The sequence below is a fragment of the Sphaeramia orbicularis genome, chromosome 3, assembly GCF_902148855.1.
Source record: "Sphaeramia orbicularis chromosome 3, fSphaOr1.1, whole genome shotgun sequence".
NCBI lineage: Eukaryota > Metazoa > Chordata > Actinopteri > Kurtiformes > Apogonidae > Sphaeramia > Sphaeramia orbicularis.
The window spans coordinates 12,155,954-12,180,625 of record NC_043959.1 but is presented as its reverse complement, the minus strand read 5'-3'; the positions used below and the strand labels follow the sequence as shown (position 1 = coordinate 12,180,625).

The following is a 24,672-nucleotide window of genomic DNA, read 5'->3' as shown; positions in this document are numbered from 1 at the left end:
CTCCACCAAGGCAGATCAGTCATGTGTGTTGTTCCCCCCCCCACCTCCCCACATCACCCCCAAAATTTAATCATTTGTTCCTTGTTCCAGTGTCAATATTTCATGAAAATTTCGTCAAAATCCATCCATAACTTTCTGGGTTATCTTGCTAACAGACAAACAAACTCCGATTAAAACATGACCTCTGCCGTTCCTTGGTGGAGGGAAAAATGCCTCACTGGTGCAGTCTGAGGTGAATGCAGTGTTTGGAACAGCACATGTTTGTGCACAGTCCTTGAACCTGTGTTTTTTGTCCCTCAGGTACCTACTGTAACAGCGCCAGTGCCTGCTTCGTGGCGTCAGACGGTAAAAACCTGCGTCTGTATCAGGCTGTGGTTGATGCCAGGAAACTCCTGGACGAGCTGTCGGATCCGGAGACGTCTGTGAGTGACTCTGGGTCTGGGATAGATCTGGGTCTGATCATAGGAGGGTACAGTTTGGGTCAGGGAGGGGGGTTTAGGGTTTAGAAGGTCCCAGAACTTTCAAAAACCAGGTGCAGATTTTTCCATTCACCACCTTTGAGTGCATCAACATAGTGTTTACCTACGGAAGCCTTTAGGGACTGTTTTAAAACCGTTTTTTAAAGTTAACAGAAACAATTAGAAAAGAGACCAACAGATTTGTTGTTTGTATTATATTAACCAGAAATATTACAGTTTGATGTGTTTTTTTTTTCTGTTTCTGTTTAGAAACTGGTTGGCGAAGTGTTCAACATTGTCAGCCAACAGTCGACCGCCAGACCTGGATGTATCATCGAGCTAGATGTCATTACCAACCAGGTGACCCCCCCCCCTCAGATCTGTCCCTGTCCCTGTCTCCGTCCCTGGTGGACACAGATCTGATGTGTCTGTCTCTCTGTGTCCTCAGTGTGGTGCCAATACTCAGCTGCTGCACGTCTTCCAGGAGGACTTCATCCTGGGGTACAAACCTCAGACAAAGACAGAGGCGTCCACCACAGCCTGTCCATCTGGAGAAGGTGAAAACTGTGGGCTCTGCTTTATGGCTGGGGACAAAACTATGAGCACAGTTAGCACACAATGACCTTCATCTTCATCTTCATCAGGATCTAAAGGGTTTTGTTTTGTTCACAGTATTTACATGTTTTTTTTGTTTGACTGAACACACATCACTTTTGTCTTGTGCTTTTTGTGTTGTTTCCATCTTTTATGTCATTTTTACTCCTTGGCCAAAGGTCCATCCATCTGTCTGTCTGTCCATTCAGTGACATAATCACATTATCTGAACATTGCATTCAGATATCTGCACCGAATGTACACAAAGACAATCTAATCTAAATTATAGGGCAGTAACTTTCAACAGAATCTGACTCTACATTTGGCCGAGGGGCATTAAAAGTGAACAGCACCTTATGTTTGTCTTATGTGTCAGTGGTGGACCCCCCCCCCCCCCCATTAGAAAAACAAAACAAAACAGAGGGGTGTTCCTTTCATTCCTTCTGTATTTTTGCTCAGTGAACAGACAAAACAGTGAGTTGATAGGAACAATATTTTGGCAGATATTAGTCCTTTTAATACAATATCCTTATAATCCCGTTGCTATGACCAGAACACTTTGGCGATGACTGCTAGACAAATGCGTTACAACATGCACGAATTCACAACAGAATAAAAACGACCACATCTGGAACCTGTGGATCCACATGGGTCAATGCACTGGTTTCTATAAATCTGCTGGTATTTTTGTTTTAATTACCTCCGCCAAGGAGGTTATGTTTTTGCCGGCGTTGGTTTGTCTGTCTGTCTGTCTGTCTGTCTGTGTGCAAGATAACTCAAGAAGTTATGGACAGATTTGGATGAAAATTTCAGGAAATGTTGATACTGGCACAGGGAACAAATGATTAAATTTGGTGGTGATCGGGGATGGGGGGGGGCCACCAGGGCCCACTGATCTGCCTTGGCGGAGGTCTGCGCTCTCCGAGTGCTTCTAGTTAAAGTAATGTTTACTACAAGTGCGGTATTACATACTGTGAATGATAATAAATACATATGATATTATAATAATAGTAGTTATTATTATGCATGGTAATGCAGTACCTCTACTGGATCCTGTTGGTTCTGATGTTAAGGATTTGAATTCAGTGTCAGAACTGAGTCCAACGTTATTAAACCAACAGCTTTGGTTCATAAACTAGTCACATTAATGACCTTCAACTGAATTCAATTTATTAGTGGATGAGAATTTAAAAAATACAATTTTATGTGATTTGAAGTATTTATAATGTTCAATCTGCTCTGGCCTCTAGGGGGCGCCCCTCCCCCACCACCACCACCACCACTGTGTCTACAGTGGTTGTTGTTATGTGTCGTGTGCATCTTGTCCTTTCCTTTTCCATCTTGTTCCATATTCCATGCTGTTTTCATCTGCTTATATCTTGCGTTTGGCTTCATCCTGTGGCCGTACACTCAATAGAGCACATTCAAACCTGCCTCTGCTTCATCCAGACTACACTCATTCAAACCTGCCTCTGCTTCATCCAGACTACACTCATTCAAACCTGCCTCTGCTTCATCCAGATTACACTCATTCAAACCTGCCTCTGCTTCATCCAGACTACACTCATTCAAACCTGCCTCTGCTTCATCCAGACTACACTCATTCAACCTGCCTCTGCTTCATCCAGACTACACTCATTCAAACCTGCCTCTGCTTCATCCAGACTACACTCATTCAAACCTGCCTCTGCTTCATCCAGACTACACTCATTCAAACCTGCCTCTGCTTCATCCAGACTACACTCATTCAAACCTGCCTCTGCTTCATCCAGACTACACTCATTCAAACCTGCCTCTGCTTCATCCAGATTACACTCATTCAAACCTGCCTCTGCTTCATCCAGACTACACTCATTCAAACCTGCCTCTGCTTCATCCAGACTACCAGCCGGCCCCGTTCTCTGAGAAATTCTTCCTGGTGGTGATTGAAAAGGACCTGAACAGGAACTCTGTCCTGCAGATGTGGCACTTACACCTCAAGTCTGTCCAGGCCTGTATGGGTAAGTCCAGACCGGTCCAGGTGGATCCAGGACCATCACACATGTCTTCATTCTGTTTAAACTTAGATGTTTTATTTGGTTTTTGTTCTGGAGAATGTACATGATTTACATTCACATGTATATAGAACATATTACAGTGGGTTTTTTCTGTTGTTCTTTTAATAAAAATACAATAAAAACAACAGTAGACAGATATACTTTATAGGAATTGGGAAATTGCAGTTGGTTTTTTTTTTTTTTTTTTAGAGTTGGAAGAAGTCTAAACTGATCTAATCCCACCCCTTCAAACCTTTCCATACTTACTGGAAACAACACTGTCCTAAATTTATCAGCAATTTTCAAACATGTACATTCATGCCACATTTCCACTACGTGGTATCGACTCGGCCTTTTTGCATTTCCATTACAAAAAAGGGACCTGGAATCAGGTACCCGGTACTAGTTTTTTGGTATCACCTCTGCTGAGGTTCCAGGACTGGGGACCAGATACTAAAAGGTGATGTGTAAACACTGCAGACCACTGATTGGTCAGGGTTGTCTCTGTGACCCGCCATTTTACAAAAAAACAGATGCGGAAGTTTACAGTAAATATGTCATTAGGTTAATCCACATGATGACAGTAAACTGTAAAACTACACCATGGTCGGTCCAGGAGGTTCAGACGTAAAAATTCAACATGAGCTTGACAAGACAACATGCAACGAACAAGTTTATTAGCAACTCTCTGAGCAAACGACACAGACGTAAGGTGCCACATTGCTATGACGACCAGGTACTGTAAAGTGGGTAGTATCCTGTAATGGAAACAGTCTGGAATAGGACCTGGTACCAGAGTCGAGTCGAGTCCATGTGGTGGAAACACGGCATTAGTCACTCGTCCATATTCCAACAAATTCACCAACACACTGCAAAATTCATATCCAAATACCAAACAAACACCTTATGGGGTTTATTGAACAATGTACCTCTGGAAAATCCTTTCTTTATGCCTCTTTTTAAACACGATCACACTGGAAATTTGTTTTAGTTCTGCACTCAGTCTCAATCAAGCCTTTCTGTGCTTGATTCTTTTGAATTCTTCTGAATATGAATGACAGCTGTAGATCCTACAGGTTCTTTTTATTTTTTTTTGTTTATTTTGAATATGCAACAAGACAAAGTTAACTTACTTAATCTTTAGAAATAAAACATGTAGTACAAAGTCATGAAAAAAAACAAAAAAAACCTTATACATATAAATGACTTCATTTGCACATTCAAAAAGGAGTGGGAGGAAGTAGAACTTATTTGATGCCGACCCTTCTCAACACAACAGTTTATCCTTTAACTTCCTATCAGCAGAATTTATGAACCATCTTCTTGTGTGTGGCTGTTTGTCTATGTCCAGATGACCAGATGAGTCCAGACTATAGCTCCCACACTCAGCTGATGGTCCCCAGTCAGACCATGCAGGCCGATTCGTCACCTGAGACGTCTCCAGTCAGACCTCTGCCGCGGTCGGCGTCCACGGCCAATCTACAGTCGGCCAGTAAACTGATCCTGAGCTCCAAGCTGGTGTACAGCAGACGGCTGGACCTTCCCCACGGGGTGGAGGTGACCAGGGCCACTCCATCTGCAGGTGAGGGACCACCCACCACAGGCTGTGGACAGACCACCAGTAACACTGTTCTGTACAAGGACTGAGGAAGGTCTAATGCACAATTCAGATTTTTGGGTGAAATCTGATTTTTTTGTGTTGGTTCATATTCCACATTAAATGTGACTTCTATCAGTTTTGAGTCTGAACTGAATGTGACCCTGAAGTGACCCACATGCACTAAAGAGGTCCTGAAGTGACCCACATGCACTAAAGAGGTCCTGATGGAATACAAGACCACGCAGACACACACTGTGTTTACAGAAGGAAATATGGTTTTCCTCTGCTCCGACCAACAACTGGGACCTTTGTTGCATTTCAATGACGGAAATAATAAATGTGACCTGGACGTTCAGACTGAAGTCACATTGGAAAATATCAGATCTGGATCAGATTTAGGACCACGTATGAAAGTGGTCCAGGTCAGATTTAGGACCACATATGAAAGTGGTCCGGTTCAGATTTAGGACCGCATATGAAAGTGGTCCGGGTCAGATTTAGGACCACATATGAAAGTGGTCTGGGTCAGATTAGTGCTGTTCAGACTGTCTTTTACAGATCAGATCCAGGTCACATATGGACACAAACATCAGATTTGTGCCACATTTACCTGCAGTCTGAACGTAACCATAGAAACAGCTGACTGTGTTTTTGATGATGTAAAACCACGTCGATGGTGACTGTAACATGAACACCTTTAGTTTTATTTCAAAGGTTAAACCATAAATATGAGTAATGACAGAAGTCAGTGGTAAATATTCTGTTCTTCTTCCCTCGTCTTTGTCTTCCAGGCCACCTGAGCTCCTCCTCCATCTACCCAGTGTGCTTAGCTCCGTACCTCATCGTTACCACATGTTCTGACTCTCATATTCGTTTCTGGCGCTGCGCCGTGGAGGGCGAAGAGGGATACGGCGACAACCAGCAGGACGGTCGCACCTACCGCTGGGAACCCTGGGTCCTGATGAACGAGGAGGAGGACAACAACAGCGCTGTGAGCGTGTCGGGACGCCCGGTGGCCGTGTCCTGCTCCTACATCGGCAGGTTGGCGGTGGCGTTCAAACAGCCGCGACTTGGACAGGTACGACGCTACAGATGGACTCCAGAACAGGAAGGCCCGCTGTGTGTGTGTTGTTTGTATGTAAACATACAAACAACTTTATTATAACTTTTATTCTGATTATTAAACTGTATATGTACTAATCTACTATCTAATCTAAAAACATAGAACATTAAGTTGATTAATCACCTGATTTATTTATTATGTATGTTTCAGTCACCTGAAGCCTGAATTCAGTTTCAGTTTTGCTCTGTCTTTACTGTAAATTTCTTTTGTTGGAGACTGATGGACTCACTTCACAGAATCTGCATTTTGTTTGTGTGTTTTTATAAATGTGAAGGTATTTGTTTTTTATACATATATATATATTTGAAGGTGGGTTTTTTAAATATATATATTTGAAGGTGTTTGTTTTTATATATATAAATATTTGAAGCTCTTCATATATATATATATATATATATATATATATAATATATATATATATATATATACATACACACTAACATATATATATATATATATATATATATATATATTTATATATATATTTATATATATATATATATATAAATATATATATACACACATATATTTGAAGGTGTTTTTTATAAATTTGAAGGTGTGTGGGGTTTTTTATATTTGAAGGTGTGTTTTTTAAGATATATATTTGAAGGTGTTTGGTTTTTTTTTATATTTGAAGCTCTTTAATTTTTTATATGTTGAAGGTGTTTGTTTTTATACATATTTGAAGGTGTTTGTGTTTTTATATATTGAGGGTGTTTTTTTTTTTACATATATATTTGAATGTGTTTGTTTTTTTATATATTTGAAGGTGTTTGTTTTTTTATATATATATTTGAAGGTGTTTGTTTTATCTATATATATTTAAAGGTGTTTTTTTTTTTTTATACAGTATATTTGAATGTGTTTGTTTTGTGGGTTTGCTGCAGACTTCTGCTCAGGACTTCTCCATGCACGTGTCCATCTATGAGTGTGAGTCCACCGGTGGTTCTGAGTGGGTGTTGGAACAGACCCTCCTCCTGGACGACTTCACCAGACGATCGTCACCGCTGGATCCCAGAGTCAGCATCGACTCCAACCTGTTTGTCTACAGCAGGTACTTCCACCCAAACCAAACACTCTGGTCACTGCTGGTGTAATAGCCTCTAAACCAATGGATCTGAACAGGTCTGGGTTCTGGACCCACTATTACCCCTTATGACCACACCAGACCCACATTAAGAACAGTTCAACTCCTCAAATGCATTGAATAAACAGATGTTGTGTTTAGAACCGGAGATAATCCAGAATATGACAGAATGAAAACACAGACCAGTTTAATGATAAACCAAACTGACCAGCAGGGGGCGATGACACAGATAGAAATATTCACTTTAACACTAAATTAGATCCATTTAATTAATTCAAATGTACAACAACTTGTTTTTACCCCTCAGCACTCTTATTATTATTATTATTATTATTATTATTATTGTTACAACTTTTTTCTGATCAGTACTTTATTTTACAAATGTGTTTTGTGTTTGTCTGTGCAATAACTGTTTTATATGTTTTAGCTGTGTTTATGTTTTGTTTCTGTTTTTTTATTCATATCTTCTTCTAAGTCCGTGACTCAGGGAAATGCACAAGAATTCCAATGTACCTATACTGTTATGTATCTGTTCAAATGGCAAATAAAGTCTGTTCTATTCTATTTGAACCAAAACTAAAAACAGTGAACTCAGTAAAATTCAAAGTTCATTCAGTCACTTATTGAAGAATTCAACCCACTGAGGTTTTAGTCCAATGGAGGAAAAACCAGATCTGATGGAGTCGCTGTCAGACCAAGGTTATTACTGTTAACAAAAACTAACGAAATGATGAAACTAGAATTGTAAAAAGCATTTTCGTTAACTGAAATGAATAAAAACTATAATTAAAGAAAAAAAAACATAACTATCTTAAAACTGTATTGTGTGTTTACAAAACTAACTAAAATGGATAAAAATTATGGACAAAATTCCCTTCGTTTGCATCTTTGTCAATGTCGGATTGATACGAAATCGATTTATTTTTCTCTACCAATTTTAGTTAGCGGCACCCCATGACACGTGACGGACTGTCACTTGTGGTTTCCAGTCGTCTTCTGGTCCCCACTCTACCTGGAAACATGGAGACTAAAGCAGCAGAGTCCTGTCTGGGATTTATTTGAATACGACGGAGAAGAGAAAAGATACAATAAAACTAAACTAAAACTAAGCATTTAGAAAAAAATGAAAACTAATAAAAACTAGCAAACCTGCTGTAAAAACGAATTAAAACGAACTGAATTAGAGAAAAAAAGTCAAAACTAGATAAAACTGAACTATAATGAAAAATCCAAAACTATTAGAACCTTGTGTCAGACCTGAGTTTAAATATCACATGAGCAGAAACTTTAGTTCTTCTTTTATTCTGTGAAATGTCTGGTGTTAATTATCATCACAGTGCATTACCGCCCCCTACTGTTGGACAGTGTGAATGGACGGGCCTCAGATCCATCAAAAATAAGTGGTTCAAGACACGACAAGCCCCACCCCTGGCATGTATTGTCGTGTATTGTGGCATCCATCCAGCTGATGTCATCATCTGTTTGTGTGTGTGTGATATCAGCATGAACACATTTCAACCATTATAAGTAAAAGGGAAAAAAAAGATTTAAAAATTAATTAAAAAATTTGAACTTTGACTTACTTCTCCCAAAATGTAACCTCATCTTCTCTGGGTCAGTGTTAATCTATAAACACAATTAGGTCTGAATTCAACCGATAGTTTTGCTGCTGGAGTGTAAACAAACAAACAAACAAATAAACCAAAAACAATACCTCTTGCCTCCCCTTTGGGGGTGGGGTAATTAAACACAGACTGGTTTATTAACATTATTTTTGTCCAGACAAAGGTCCAGACCCACTGAACATGGGTTTGAGACCCACTTCTGGGTGTGGAGCCACCAGTTGAGTATAGGGCTGTAAGAAAATATCAGTTCTGCAATATATCGCGATATTCATTTCACAATACTGTATCCATATTAAAAGGTATTGTATCGATATTTTTAGGTATTTATTCAAATGCGGATATTGTGGAGGTTCATTTTTGTTTTTCTTTTTTGTTTGTATTTTATTTATTATTATTTCACACGCTTGTATTCAATATTGTTCGTTCCTTTGTTGGGATTGAACTAAAATACTGTTCTGATGTTAGTTCTGAACTAATAGAATATGAACATTTGACCAGGATCTTTAACTGTAATGTCTGTAAAACAGAATATCAGTTTGAACACAGGAACATTTTGTGATATAACATTAGATCCTTTTGGGATCAAATAAAAATGTGTTTAGGATATGTGCAGATTTCTGCTGTAATTCTTCAAGGAAATAATCATTTAAAAAAGAAACAAACAAAAAATTGCCTTTTTAACAGTATCATGATATATAGTGATGCATCGTATCTAGGACTGTGTATCGGCAAGAATCTGGCGATACAACACAAATCACAATACTAGGATCACGATACGATATATCACAGTATATCACAATACTGTTAACACGGCAATTTTTGTTTGTTTCTTTTCTTTTAATGATTATTTCCTTGAAGAATTGAATTACACCAGAAATCTGCACAAATACTAAACACATTTTTATTTGATCCCAACAGGATCTAACGCTATATCACAAAATGTTCCTGTGTTCAAACTGAAATTCTGTTTTACAGACATTGCAGTTTAAGATCCTGTTCAAATTATATTACATATTCTATTAGTTCAGAACTAACATCAGAACATTATTTTAGTTCAATCCCAACAAAGGAACGAACATTATTAATATAAGAGTGTGAAATAAAAATAAATAAGATATAAACAAAAACTAAAAATGAACCTCCACAATATCTGCATTTGAATAAATACCTAAAAATATTGATACAGTACTTTTTAATATTAATACAGTATCGTGAAGTGAAATATGGCAATATATTGTAGTATTGTGATTCCTATCGTATCTCCAGATTCTTGCCCATACACGCCCACCTGTTGACTGCTCTAAAGTGTTTGTGTGTGTGTGTTTGCAGGTCGGACCTGTACATGACCAGGGACCACAGCTCCCCTAACATCAAGCACTATGTCCACCTGGACTGGCTGTCCAAAGAGGACGGCTCTCACATCCTGACCGTGGGTGTTGGCTCCAACATCCTCATGTACGGACGAATCTCTGGGATGGTCAATGAACAGACGAGCAGCAAAGACGGGGTCCCCGTCATCGCCCTCCCCCTTGGAGGGAGCATCAAACAGGGCATTCGCTCCCGCTGGATCCTGCTGCGCTCCATCTACCTCCTGTCCTCAGTGGACGGCACCCCCTCCCTGCCCGTGTCTCTGTCCTGGGTGAGGGACGGCATCCTGGTGGTGGGCATGGACTGTGAGATGCACGTGTACGCCCAGTGGCGTCAGGACAAGACGCTGGGCGAAGGAGAAGAAGGGAATCTGTCGTCGGCGGACATAGCAGGAGGTCAGAGTGGCTCCTCGGTGTTCGAAGGGAGAGCCCGGTCTAAGAGCGTCTTTGAAGGCACCACAGCCCCGGACGAGGCCCTCCGAGCTCCTGCGGGACTTCAGGAAGGGGGTCTGTTTGAGGCCGCCCACTCCCTGTCACCGACCCTCCCACAGTACCATCCTACGCAGCTGCTGGAGCTCATGGACCTGGGGAAGGTCCGCCGGGCCAAGGTGAGTCTGCTCATGTTTAGATTCAGGTTCAGACTCAGATTTATTAACCTGTCATGCATGACATCCACATGTGGACGCATACACTACAAACAAAAAGTTAAGGATTTTTTTTTTTTTTTTATTGACGTTTTTGCCATTTTTAAATAAAATTATGTTTGGTCATCAAAAAAATCTTTTAATTGACACACAAAAAAGTAAAAAGTGCTGTGCAACAATCCTAACTGAAAAAAATTGCCCCAAAATTAAAAATATCCTTAACTTTTTGTTACCTCCGCCAGGAGGTATTGTGATCGCTTTGCTTTGTGTGTTTGCATGTTTGTTTGTTTGTTTGTTTGTTTGTTAGCAAGATAACTCAAAAAGTTATGGACGGATTTTCAGGACATTTTCAGGAAATGTTGATACTGGCACAAGGAAGAAGTGATTAAATTTGGTACAGATCTGTCTTGGCAGAGGTCTGCACTCTCCAAGTGCTTTTCTTGTTTGTAGTGTAGTTGAACTCCCTTTCCAAAGGGTTCTAAAGGTACTATAGTCCAGACCACTTGGGTTCAGTCTGTACAGACCCTCAGACAGACAGTGAACTAAAGGATCATGTTAGTTTAGAATGTGGACTGATCTGGGATCTGCTCCAGTGAACCTCCTCAGACCCACACATGGGTTTACTGTCCACAACTGGACAAGAGGTTCACAGATTTAGACAAAAACAAACTAAACTAAACTGTCCACTGTAAAGGACATTCTATTGAAAAAAAAAGCATCTGAAAAAACTGTTGCATCATGATATTTCCAATATCAGCAATTATTTAATAAAAAAAAAAAAAAGCCCAAACTTGTATTTTCCTGGGTCTGAGGAGGTTTAATATCTTCTTAATAAAACCATATTGTTTTTTAATCCTTTCATGCATGACATTCACGTTTGTGGGCACACAGTTTAACTCACTTTCCAAAGGGTTCTAAAGGCAATATTCTCCAAACCATATGGGGGCAGTCTGTATAGACCTTGAGCAATACAAGGAAAAAAGGATCATCTTACTTTTAGAATTGGGACTGATCTGTGATAAAGTTAACCTCCTCAGACCCAGATATGGGTTTAACTGTCCACATGGACAGTTATGGACAAGAGTTTCACAGATTTATACAAAGCAAAAAAATAAAACAAAAAACCAAAAACTGTCCGCTGCACAAGGACATTCCATAAAAATTCTAAAAAATGTATCTGAAAAAACTATTGCATCATGATGTTTCCAATATAGGCAATTATTTGATTTTTTAAAAAGCCCAAACTTGTACTTTCCTGGGTCTCAGAAGGTTAAATATCTTCTTAATAAAAGTATATTTCTTAAAGAAATTCAAAATGCATTTCAACTTTAGCCTAATTTTGAGAATTAAAATTAATCAAAAAACAATCTAGATACTTTTTTCATAATTCATGCATGAAAGGGTTAAAAAAAAATGAAAATGTATTTCAACTTTAGCCTAATTTTGAGAAATAAAATCAATTTTAAAAAAAATCGAGACACTTTTTTTGTAGTTCATTCATGAAGGGGTTAACTTAATTAAATTTAAATAATCCAATCATGTAATAAAAACATAGGTCATGAGCATCATTGTTCAGTCAGCGCTCACCTAAATGTAGCCGATGAAGTGCCGAACAGTGTTGAACCCTCTGGTGTTCCATCAGGCCATCCTCGCTCACCTGGTCAAGTGCATCGCTGGTGAAGTTGCCGTGGTGAGAGATGTGGAAGCAGGTGAAGGCGGAGCCAGGAGACACCTGTCTAGGACCATCAGCGTGACCGGCAGCACGGCGAAGGACACGATAGTAGCTGGTCGTGAAGGCGGCCGTGATTACACTGAGATCAACTCCATCCCTCCGCTGCCGCTGTACGCGCTGTTGCTGGCTGACCTGGACACGTCCTATAAAGGAGCAGAGGAGGCGGGCAAAGGGAGCAAAGCAGCGGACGGGGAGGGGCCACAGAAGTCCACCGACGACCAGTACGCCGACCTGTTTCAGGTGAGAACAACCAAGTAGTGTCAACAAGTAAATGTATTAAATGTAGTACCATGTCTATTCTGTTGGTTTTACTTGGTATTTTTATTTCACTGTTTTAAGTGTACAGCTGCTTTTATGTATTTTAATCTATTCTTGTATTTTAGTTTATTATTTAGATTTTTATTTTTCTGTACGACACTGTTTTAATTGTACAGCTGTTTTATGATTTTAATCTACTAGCGGCATTGTACCCATGGTGCCATTGTATGATAGCGCCCTCACGTGGTGCAACAGCGGCATTGCACCCATACGCCCTCCCGTGCTGCAACATCGGGACATCGATCGGACACACGCGACGGACAAACATGTACCAGACACAGAAACGTCCATTATTTTTAATCTATTCTTGTATTTTTCTTTCATTTTTAGTTTTTCCCGTTAGTCGCTTTGGAAAAAAGCGTCTGCCAAATGCATAAATGTAAATGTAAGTAAGGCGGGGTACACACCTAAGGATTTTCTCAATCTGAAGAGATTTTTTACCTGTTCCAGACTCCACATATGAAGACAAAAAATCAGGCATTGAACAGTTTTGATGGTACTGTGTGTTTTGTGCTCCAATAATCTGAACACAACACACACACAACGACTCTGTCCCACCACCGATCTAGAATCTAGTCCAAGCCAGAAATCTTGCGTGATCAAACGTGATCTAACAAAAATGAAGAAGAAGAAACATAGCATGACTTGGGAGCAGAGTCTTGAATCAGGTCAGAAAACCCAGGTAACCCCCCCGCCCCCCCCCCCCCTTAAAAAAAAAAAAAAAAAAGGTCAGGTAACCCACAAAAACATGTGGGACGGATTAAAAAAAAAAAAGAGAAGACTTTTAAATTTAACGAAATTAAAGGAAATGCGGGTGGGTAGAGGGCGAAGGAGTGAAAAAATAAAAATTTGTGGATTAAAATAATTGTCAGGCCATTAAATGATGATGTTCATCTAAATTGACCGCAGTTGATCCACAGGTGGTTTTATTTTACAATGAGCTTCACGTCTGTTTCCATCCAACCACAGATGTCACTGAACAGCACAGATTAGACCAGGGCTCTCAAACTCATTTACTTTCAGGTTCCACATTCAGACCCATTTGATCTCCAGTGGGCTGGACCAGTAAAATAATACCAGAATAACCTGTAAATAATGACCTATAAATAATTTCATCAAAATCCTTCCATAACTTTTTGAGTTATCTTGCTAACAAACAAACAAACAAACAAACCCCAATGAAAACACAAGTGTTCAGAGAACACAAACCTCCGCTGAGCACCCCAAACGGTGTGCATGTGTGGATCGACTATTTCTTTTTAAATTCAACAGTTTCAAGGTTGTTCCATACAGCAGAAAAAGTTGAAGCTTGGTACCAGTCATGTGTATGTCAAATTATATTCAATTCCAATCAATATTTGTTGAGTTCTAATGAAAAATGTGTGGTAAATGATATTGTTATAATATAAGATATTGTTATAAGCTACGGGTGGATCAGATTGGAGGCTAATCGGAGTCGTTTTGAATTTTTTATGAATTTTGGAAAATTGCTTAATGATGAGAGATAGGAAAATTGTAGATTTTGTGACCTTGCTGTGACCTTGAACTTTGGCCTACTTGGCCCAAAATTTAATGGGTTGGTCCCAGGGCCTAGGCCTATCTGTGGGTACAATTTGGTAAAGATGGTTGGAATAGTTTCCCTGTAAAGTGGCTAACAAACACACAAACAAAGACACTAAGCAAAGTGATCACAGTACCTCCTGGAAGAGTTAATAAACCCTGATGAAAATATAACCTCCTTGGCAGAGGTACAAAAACCCGGTGACTGTTGGACAAATGTGGTACAACATGCACTAATACACAACAGCGTAAAAACGACCACATGTAGAACCTGTGCATCCACACGGGTCAACACACTAGTGTACATATGAGACCCCTGGGGTTAGGAAATAAAACCCACCAGACCGTAGGTGTGGTTGTACTCATCAGTTTCAGCCCAGGTGCATCTGTACCAGGTAGTTTTAGATGAATCTGACTTTTCAGACCACAGATACCTGAACATGTTTCTTCTTCTTCCGTCTTCCTTCCAGACGCCAACCGTCACCACAGACGACTTTGTGAACTTTGCCACAGACAAACCAGAGAAAAAGTCCAGAGTAATTAACCTGTCTCAGTACGGACCCACCTACTTTGGACCAGAACATGCTCAGGTGAGTGTTTAATAAAGGATATAGAACAGTTTCATATGTTCAGGCTTAGGGCTGTGTATCGACAAGAATCTGGCGATACAATACAAATCACAATACTAGGATCACGATATGATATATCACGATATATCATGATACTGTTAAAAAGGCAATTTTCTGTTTGTTTCTTTTTGAAAAATGATTATTTCCATGAAGAATTGAATTACACCAGAAATCTGTACAAATACTAAACACATTTTTATTTGTTCCCAAAAGGATCTAATGTTATATCACAAAATGTTCCTGTGTTCAAACTCAAGTTCTGTTTTACAGACATTACAGTTTAAGATCCTGTTCAAATGTTCATATTCTATTAGTTCAGAACTAACATCAGAACAGTATTTTAGTTCAATCCCTACAAAGGAACTAACATTAATAAAAGAGTGTTAAATAATAATAAATAAGATATAATCAAAAAAGAAAAAACCAAAATGAACCTCCACAATATCTGCATTTGAATAAATACCTCAAAATATCGATACAGTACTTTTTAATATCGATACAGTATTGTGAAATGAAATAACGCAATATATTGCAGAACCCATATTTTCTTACAGCCCTATTCAGGCTGTACAGTATTATTCATGTATAATCAACACAGATGTGTCATGGTGTTCATTTGTGCACAGAATTCATGTCAGTCAGGTGATTTTATTGTTTTTGTTTTAGTACAGAGACATAATTGTAAGGAAATGAATCCATGCAGTGGATGGTTTGAGTCCCCTGTCCTCCTCCATGTGTGTGTGTGTGTGTCCAGGTTTTGTCCAGTCACCTCATGCACTCCAGTCTCCCAGGTCTCACCAGGCTGGAACAGATGTTTCTGGTGGCTCTGGCCGATACAGTAGCGACCACCAGCGCTGAAGTGAACAGCTCTGCAGATAAACAGTACACAGGTACGTGAACAGCTGTGCAGATAAACAGTACACAGGTATGTGGACGTAGGACTGGAGGCCCTGGGTGGGTCCACCGGGACTCTATAATATTACAATCCTTAGAAAAATAGTTTATCAGGCTAATAGTTTTTATAAACAGTAGAAGTAAATATATTAAAATGAATACAAGGTATAAACTTAAAACAGTTGCTTTTACATTCTCTTCAGTCAAAGAAATCATATCAGTAGTTCATGAAAACTCATGAAAAGTTAAATACATTTGGTCGGTGAAAATATGTGGGAACCTTTGGTGTTTTTATTAAAAAATGTACCTTTGTTTGTCTTCCACCACTGGGGAAAATGCTGGAATGGATGAAATATATGAAAAGGGAAGCAGTTTTTAATCAAATAACCTCAAATGTTCTTCAGTAATGACAGAAAACACCAAATGTAAATGAAGGTATGAAGGAATCAGGTGTTGACGGACGACAAAAAGCATGAAAAACAAAAGTTAAAAGGGCGGTTGCAAACACAGGTCGTCTTCAGTTTTCAAAAAAAGTAAGTAATGTTCAAAGACACCAGCTAGAGGAACACTGACCCAGAGATAAGGATGCCATCACCACGGTAACGTCCACCTGTGATGGTGTCTGTAGTTTCCTGTCAGTTAATTAGCCCCTCCCCCTTTTAGAGGCGGTTCTGCTTCAAACCTGAGTGAAGGTTGTAGACATGAAAGATAATTCGGTCGATTGTGTGTTCCTAAATACACTTTATCTACACTTATTCCACTGTAAACATCAGTGCTTCGACTGTACTCCATAAACAGACACAGCATTTTTATTATTATTATTATTATTATCTTGCTCTTTTTCCTTAAATTTTCCCTCCCATTTATTTTGTCTTTTGGAGCGTTCAACATTAGCAGGTTGTTCCAGGGTTAAAGTAAGCACGGGGAGGGGGGGGGCGGTTCAGGGACGACAGGCGCGTTCATGAACCGTGGAACCGTGCGGATGCTCTGAATGCTGCTTTGCTGTGGGCACTGCTGAACTGCCGCTCTGATAAAGCCATGTGTTTGGGGGTGGGGGGGGACTGTTACGCTGCTGAAAGTTCACTGTTGTGTTGTTTGTGTTTAGGCGGAGAGGCTCTAGATGAGTGCGGACTGAGGTATCTGCTGGCCATGCGTCTGCACACCTGTCTGCTCACCTCTCTGCCGCCGCTCTACCGCATGCAGCTGCTGCACCAGGGTAAACACCACAACACTAAACAACACAACACTACGCAACACAACACTACACTACACTACACAACACACTACACTGAGAGATGTAAGAGACTCAAAGGGCTGAATCTACTAAAGGTTTGTTCCAGAGGTTGCGTTAACCGAAAATATTTCGTCATTGACAGATTTTTTTTTTAAATGACAGAAAATTATAAAGCCGTCCGTCATTTTGACAGATTAAAATACTAAGGGTAATCTACCAAAGAAAGTTTTCACACAACACTGTGAACAGGTCCTGTTCGCAGGATCACTGGTCTGTCTCTCTCATAACAAGTCATCAAACATTCCATAACAGCATCCTACCTGTATAGAACCCTACAGCACCACTGTTCACAACTACACTGAATACAACAGCGGTACTTCAGTCAAATGACTCACTGTTAGTCCACCTGTAGTAGACCCCTGTCCAGTTGGTGCCAGTGTGCATATTAATCAGTCAGTGTCAAGTCTTGTCTCGTTGTTTAGCTGACTTTAGCCAAAATTAGATGCTACTTTGCTAATGCAAAATGTGAAGACAGCCGAGTCTCCTTAGTTATTTTAAAAAGCCCAGTAAATGGGATGACATTGATAAATGCGGTGAAAAAAGAGGGACAGATGCAGTGAAGGATGACGGACAAGCAAGGAATATTCCAGTTCTGATGGCATTTGGTGTGTTAATGTATGCATTTTCTACCTTTCATGTGTTATTTGATGGCATGTCAATTTGTGCGCAGATCTCTGGTTCACAGAACCTGAACTCTAACCCTCAGTGCATGGGATTTGACACTGCGTGAACAAAGACAAGGAAAGCTTAGAATGTCTACAGATAACACACCAATTAAAAGTGGCGTATATAATTATGCGAGTCGTGATATCACGTTGGTTTATCAGCCAGCAGCAACTACAGTCGCTGCATCATTGAGATGTTTTTGAACATTAAATACTATTAAATATATCTCATTATCATTAAAAAATAAAAATTTTAAATGACAGATAATAATATGTTATGACGGAATTTTTACGACCCTGTCCGTCAAAATGACGGAAATAAAAATGTCTAGCGCAACCTCTGGTTTGCATGTATAAAAATGTGTGTAAACTCATTGCACACACAGAAAAATGGACAAACTGATCCATATACAGTGTGCACAAAGGGTTGTGTCTTTCAAAGGTGCAAAATAGCACGTCTGCATCGTTGCCACCAAAAACCACCACCTCTGTCTTTAAAATGTAAAAGGTTTATATCCAGTCAGGCCTGTATGTCAAGACACCCCTGGGTAGTGTTTGGACAGGAAATCATATGTAGAAACCTGTAGGACCCCAGTGGATATAAGAGAAAATATTCAATTTGGTATTTATACAAATATTTATATACATAAGGAATGAAAAATAAAATTTTAAAGCCGACAGACATAAGGTCCTGGGTTCCATTCCAGCACCAGTTGATGGGGGTGGGACCTTTCTGTGTGGAGTTTACATGTTCTCCCCGTGTCTGCGTGGGTTCTCTCTGGGTTCTCTGGCTCCTCCCACCATCCAAACACATGCACTGATAGGTTAATTGGTTAATCTAAATCACCCATAGGTGTGAATGTGAGGGTGATTGTTTGTCTCCATATGTTCAGTCCTGTGATGAACTGGTCACAAGTCCAGGGTGAACCCCACCTTCACCTCCATCAGTAGATGGGATAGGCTCCACCCCCTTGACCCTAGTGAGTTTAAAGCGAGTTCAGAAAATGAATGAATGAATACAATTTTAAATGATTAATTAATAATTAAGCTCAATGTCAGTGCCAGTCAAACAGACCAAAAGGACAGAAATGACAGAAGATAATAATGACGTAAAAGACACATCATGATGAAAACACACCTGTTGACCTGTTTTAGGTTTTAGTGTTTACTAGCAGCATTGTACCCGTGGTGCCATAGTGCGATAGCATGATAAGTAGAACTTTTCTGCCACCACTATCCATTTGTAAACTACCATTTAATCATGCATGCAGTTAATAATTTGAGCCAACATGCGAGGCATGAAGGGAAGAGCATGTATTTGTTTGGCCTGTCAGGCATGATTAAATTATACAGCGGTAGTGAACTGCAGCCTTCACTTTTGCCGTGTTTCCACTATGTGGAACCGGCTCGGCTCGACTCGGCTCGGCTCGACTCGACTCTGGTACCAGGTCTATTCCTGGAGACCATGTCCATTACAGGATACTACCCACTTTACAGTACCTGGTCGTCATAGCGATGTAGCGCGTTACTTCCGTGTCGTCTGCTCAGAGTTGCTGATAAACTCGCTCGTTGCGTGTTCTCTCGCCAAACTCACGCTGAATTTTTACGTCTGAATCTGCTCGACAAACCGTGGTGTAGTTTTACAGACTGTCATCATGTGGATTAACCTACCGACATATTTATTGTAAACTTCCGCATCTGTTTTTTGTAAAAGGGCAGGTCACAGAGACGACTCTGACCAATCAGTGGTCTGCAGTGTTTACACGTCAACTTTTAGTATTTGGTCCCCAGTCCTGGAACCTCGGCGGAGGTGATACCAAAAACTAATACTGGGCACCAGATTCCAGGTCCTTTTTTTGTAATGGAAATGCAAAAAGGCAGAGTCGAGTGAAGTCGAGTTGAGTCGAGCCGAGCCGATGCCACGTAGTGGAAACGTGGCAATTGTAGCATGGTCTGGTAGCAGTAGAAATGTCATGAACGGCAGCATAACCACCAGTGTTGGGCAAATAACTTCTAAAAAGTAATTAGTTATAGTTACTAATTACTTTTCCAAAAAAAAGTAATTGAATTAGTAACAGAATTACTCCTTCATAAATGTAATTAGTTACCAGGGAAAGTAATTATTGCGTTACTTTTTTGAAAAACCTTCAAATATGTAAAAGGAAACAGATTTTTGAGTGTGTTTCACAGCCCGTTGCATAGAGTAGAACAGTAGACAGGTACTGAATACCATAACTGTAGTGAGGCTGGGGTCCACCGGGGCCTGGCTTTTCCACCACATAAGTGCATATCTGCATTTATAGGAAGACGATGCTCCTCCAGTTAATCCCACATCTCCACTTTTTTCAGTTGGTCCTCCCTGATACAGCAGTAAATGTCTTCAGTCCAGTAAGTCGGACTCACTGATAACTCCTCCCCCAAATTAGCTGATAACTCCTTCCCAAAATTAGCTGCGCACATAGCTGCGTTCAAGTGAATGGGGTGTGCTGCGGACAACTCAAACTCGTAGATGTCATTAGTGGTTCAGGTGAAAGCAGCGTGGACAACTCAGACTCATGGACACACAGCTGAAGCATGAGGGCAGTGTGGGTAATTTGAATGTAAGAACGGCTTGTAAATGAACGGCTCACAACGAATCGGTTATCGTTCACTGAAAAGAGCTGTTCAAAAGACTCAACTCGTCTGCGAACGTCACATCTCTAATGCCTGGCTGAGCGAGCTAGGACGGATAAAATTGCCCAGAATACCTTACAACATTTGAATACGGACATAAAATTGTGCCTAGTAGATAGTCAGGTAATGTTTCTATTCATTTGGCGAGTTTGGTGGCAAGCAGGCCTGTGAAGGCTGAGGAAGACCCTTACAAACGCCCTCCTGTGCTGCAACATCGATCACACAATGACCACACAACGATCACACATTGATGGGACACGGGGCGGGGCCAGAACGTGCATTATATTGGAGGATTCTATTTATATTGAATCAGTTTAGTCCAATGTGAGTTCTTATCATTATTCAACACAATGAAAACCCTGAAGACAGCAGAAGTATATGTGTACGACATTCTAATGCAGTAATCACACATACTCAGTAATAAATCAAATGATTATTATAACGGTCATAGTTTTCAATCATATCAGCTCTAATCCCAGTCCACTGGTGTTAGAAGGTGGTCCAGTGCGTCTGGTGTCCACACTGACGTCCATTTGTGTCCTGTCCATACTGATGTCCACCTGTGTCTTGTCCATACTGATGTCCACCTGTGTCTTGTCCATACTGATGTCCACCTGTGTCCTGTCCATACTGATGTCCACCTGTGTCTTGTCCATACTGACGTCCACCTGTGTCCTGTCCATACTGATGTCCACCTGTGTCCTGTCCATACTGATGTCCACCTGTGTCTTGTCCATACTGACGTCCACCTGTGTCCTGTCCATACTGATGTCCACCTGTGTCTTGTCCATACTGACTTTCACCTGTGTCTTGTCCATACTGACTTTCACCTGTGTCCTGTCCATACTGACGTCCACCTGCGTTCTGTCCATACTGATGTCCACCTGTGTCCCGCTCATGTCCACGTCTTCCGTCAGGTCTGTCCACCTGCCACTTCGCCTGGGCCTTCCACTCAGAGGCTGAAGAAGAACTGCTGAACATGATCCCAGCCATGCAGAGAGGAGACCCCCAATGGTCCGAGCTTAGAGCGGTGGGAGTGGGCTGGTGGATCCGCAACATCAACACTCTGCGCAAAATGGTGGAGAAGGTATGGAAATAAAAGGGTTAATAATAATAAAAAAGAGAACCTGTCAGACGAGAGGTTTCAAAGATAAATGATGACCTGCTGTTGAAATACCAGTGCATTTACTGGGATGGAGACACTTATATATGAGACACACATGTGTTCATGTCCGTATGGTTTAGGAGAACTTTGAAAATCTAGTTTATTTGAAAATAACGTACAAACTTGCTTTGATACTTAAGGTCAAACTGTATAAACCAGGAATTAGTTCACAGTCAGACTAATCTGATCTGAAGTGAACCATTACAATAATATAACTATAAATAATGACAGCAGATATTATTATTATAGTTAATAGTGCATTTACATATATGAGTCTGAACAAATATTATTATTAAAGTTAACAGTGCATTTACATGTATGAGTCTGAACGAATATTATTATTATTATAGTTAATAGTGCATTTACATATATGAGTCTGAACAAATATTATTATTAAAGTTAACAGTGCATTTACATATATGAGTCTGAACGAATATTATTATTATTATAGTTAATAGTGCATTTACATATATGAGTCTGAACGAATTATTATTATTATAGTTAATAGTGCATTTACATATATGAGTCTGAACAAATATTATTATAGTTAATAGTTCATTTACATAGATGAATCTGAACAAATATTATTATTAAAATTAACAGTGCATTTACATATATGAGTCTGAACGAATATTATTATTATAGTTAACAGTGCATTTACGTATATGAGTCTGAGCAAATATTATTATAGTTAATAGTGCATTTACATATATGAGTGAACAGGTATTATTATTAAAGTTTATAGTGCATTTACATATATGAGTCTGAACAAATATTATTATAGTTAATAGTGCATTTACATATATGAGTCTGAACAAATATTATTAAAGTTAACAGTGCATTTACATATATGAGTCTGAACAAATATTATTATTAAAGTTAATATTGCATTTACATATGTGAGTCTGACTATATATTATTATTATAGTTAATAGTGCATTTACATATTTTACTCCTTTTTAAGTTTAATTTTATATTGATTATATTTTTTATATCTTTTTTTCTACCAGTGATACTGAAATGTTGTAAACAGTTCCATAAATTAAAGTTCTGAAGCTAAAAAATGAGCCTATTTGATAAATGATATTTGAATCTTTAATGTATGACACTGCTGTTGACTTTGTCTGGATCTGGTCCTTTTATCACTTTTTAAATCTATCAGATTCGGTTGTAAATAAATGTTAAACCGCTCTTTTCTGTTGTGTGATCAGTTGGGTAAAGCGGCGTTCCAGCGACACAGCGACCCCTTAGACGCTGCTCTGTTCTACCTGGCCATGAAGAAAAAGGCCGTTCTGTGGGGACTCTTCAGGTCAGAGGACACCGCTGTCACCATTAGCAGTTGGACTTCGTTAAAGCATGGTGGACCTGTTCGTTTAACTGGCGTTTTTTTCCCTCCCAGGTCTCAACATGATGAAAAGATGACTCAGTTCTTCAAGAACAACTTCACTGAAGACCGCTGGAGGAAAGCCGCTCTGAAAAACGCCTTCTCCCTTCTGGGAAAACAGCGCTTCGAGCAGTCCGCCGCCTTCTTCCTGCTGGCCGGATCCCTGAAAGACGCCATCGAGGTTTGGACGTCACACATTCACAAGCACAGCCTCAGTCCTGTTTCAGCCTCAGTCCTGTTTCAGTCTGATATTGTGGAGATTTGTTTTTCTTCATATTTTATTTGTTATTCTTTAGCACTCTTTTATTCAATAATGTTTTTTCTTTTGTTGGGATTGAACTAAAATACTGTTTTGATGTCAGTTGTGAACTAATAGAATATGAACATTTGAACAGGATCTGAAACTGTATGTTCATGTGTGCTAACTCTACTGGGACAAACTGAGCCAAATGTGTTGGAGCATACGTTCACGGTCGTTCTACTGCAGATAACTAATAGGGCTGTGTATCGGCAAGAATCTGGTGATACGATACAAAATCACAATACTAGGATCACGATACGATATATCACAATATATCATGATACTGTTAAAAAGGCAATTTTTTTTTGTTTCTTTTTTAAACATGATTATTTCCTTGAAGAATTGAATTACACCAGAAATCTGCACAAATCCTAAACACATTTTTATTTGATCCCAACAGGATCTAATGCTATATTGCAAAATTTTCCTGTGTTAAAACTTAATTTATGTTTTACAGACATTACAGTTTAAGATCCTGTTCAAATGTTCATATTCTATTAGTTCAGAACTAACATCAGAACATTATTTTAGTTCAATCCCAACAAAGGAACTAACATTACGTAATAAAAGAGTGTTAAATAATAAGAAATAAAAGAAAAAAAAGAACCTCCACATTATCTGCATTTGAATAAATACCTAAAAATATTGATCCAGTACTTTTTAATATCCATACAGTATTGTGAAATGAAATATCACGATATATTGCAGATCTGATGTTTTCTTACAGCCCTACCTGTTACCAAATATTTGTGTAACATTGTGTGTAAATGCACATGTACAAATGATAAGTTGAGGCATAATATTGTTAAAATTACACTCATTTTTCTTCAGAAATTTCAGTTTTTCTGGTTATTCACATCTTTTTTTTGTGAAAGCGCAGTTCATAAATGTAAATATTTTCATAATTTTGTGTTTTTTATCGCACTAAAACAAAGAAAATCTTGGAGTTGTCATTATTTATAGGTTATTATGCTGTTATTTTAATGGTTTAGCCCGCTTTCAGATCAAAACTGGGCTGAATGTGGAACTGAACTAAAATGAGTTTGACAGCCTTGGTTTGGGAGGTGAATAATGGAACCAACACCCACAGATTTATCACATAAATCTTGCTTGTCTTCTGTCTTCTGTGGCTCAGGTGTTGATGGAGAAGATGGAGGATATCCAGTTGGCCATGATAGTGGCCAGACTGTACGAAGCGGACTTCGAGAAGTCCTCCACCTGCCAAGGCCTCCTGTACGAGAAGGTTCTGGGCTGCAACAGGGATGGGACCGCCTACCACTGTTCCAGACTTCACCCGGACCCGTTCCTCCGCAGCATCGCCTACTGGATCATGAAGGACTACACCAAAGCCCTGGACACGCTGCTGGAACGCATCCCCAAGGAGGAGGACGAGAACCCCGGTGAGTTCAAGTAGATTTAAGGTGGTATTACATATTACAGGTCAGGACCAAGGTTCTAATAGTTTTGGATTTTTCATTATAGTTTAGTTTTATTTAGTTTTGACCTTTTTTTTCTCTAATTCA

At 39.5% G+C, this 24,672-nt stretch overlaps 1 protein-coding gene across 1 annotated transcript in view; it reads left to right on the top strand.

Moving 5' to 3' along the window:
* The window catches only part of dmxl2 (Dmx-like 2), a 103,091-nt gene that overhangs the window by 37,818 nt on the left and 40,601 nt on the right, over window positions 1–24,672 (top strand). Inside the window, 16 exon segments of the mRNA XM_030130945.1 lie at window positions 301–422; window positions 729–818; window positions 907–1,015; window positions 2,933–3,052; window positions 4,440–4,670; window positions 5,480–5,766; window positions 6,699–6,865; window positions 9,853–10,498; window positions 12,177–12,506; window positions 14,615–14,734; window positions 15,528–15,663; window positions 16,773–16,883; window positions 21,217–21,386; window positions 22,676–22,773; window positions 22,864–23,029; window positions 24,285–24,549. Coding sequence (XP_029986805.1) covers window positions 301–422; window positions 729–818; window positions 907–1,015; window positions 2,933–3,052; window positions 4,440–4,670; window positions 5,480–5,766; window positions 6,699–6,865; window positions 9,853–10,498; window positions 12,177–12,506; window positions 14,615–14,734; window positions 15,528–15,663; window positions 16,773–16,883; window positions 21,217–21,386; window positions 22,676–22,773; window positions 22,864–23,029; window positions 24,285–24,549 — 3,168 coding nt within the window.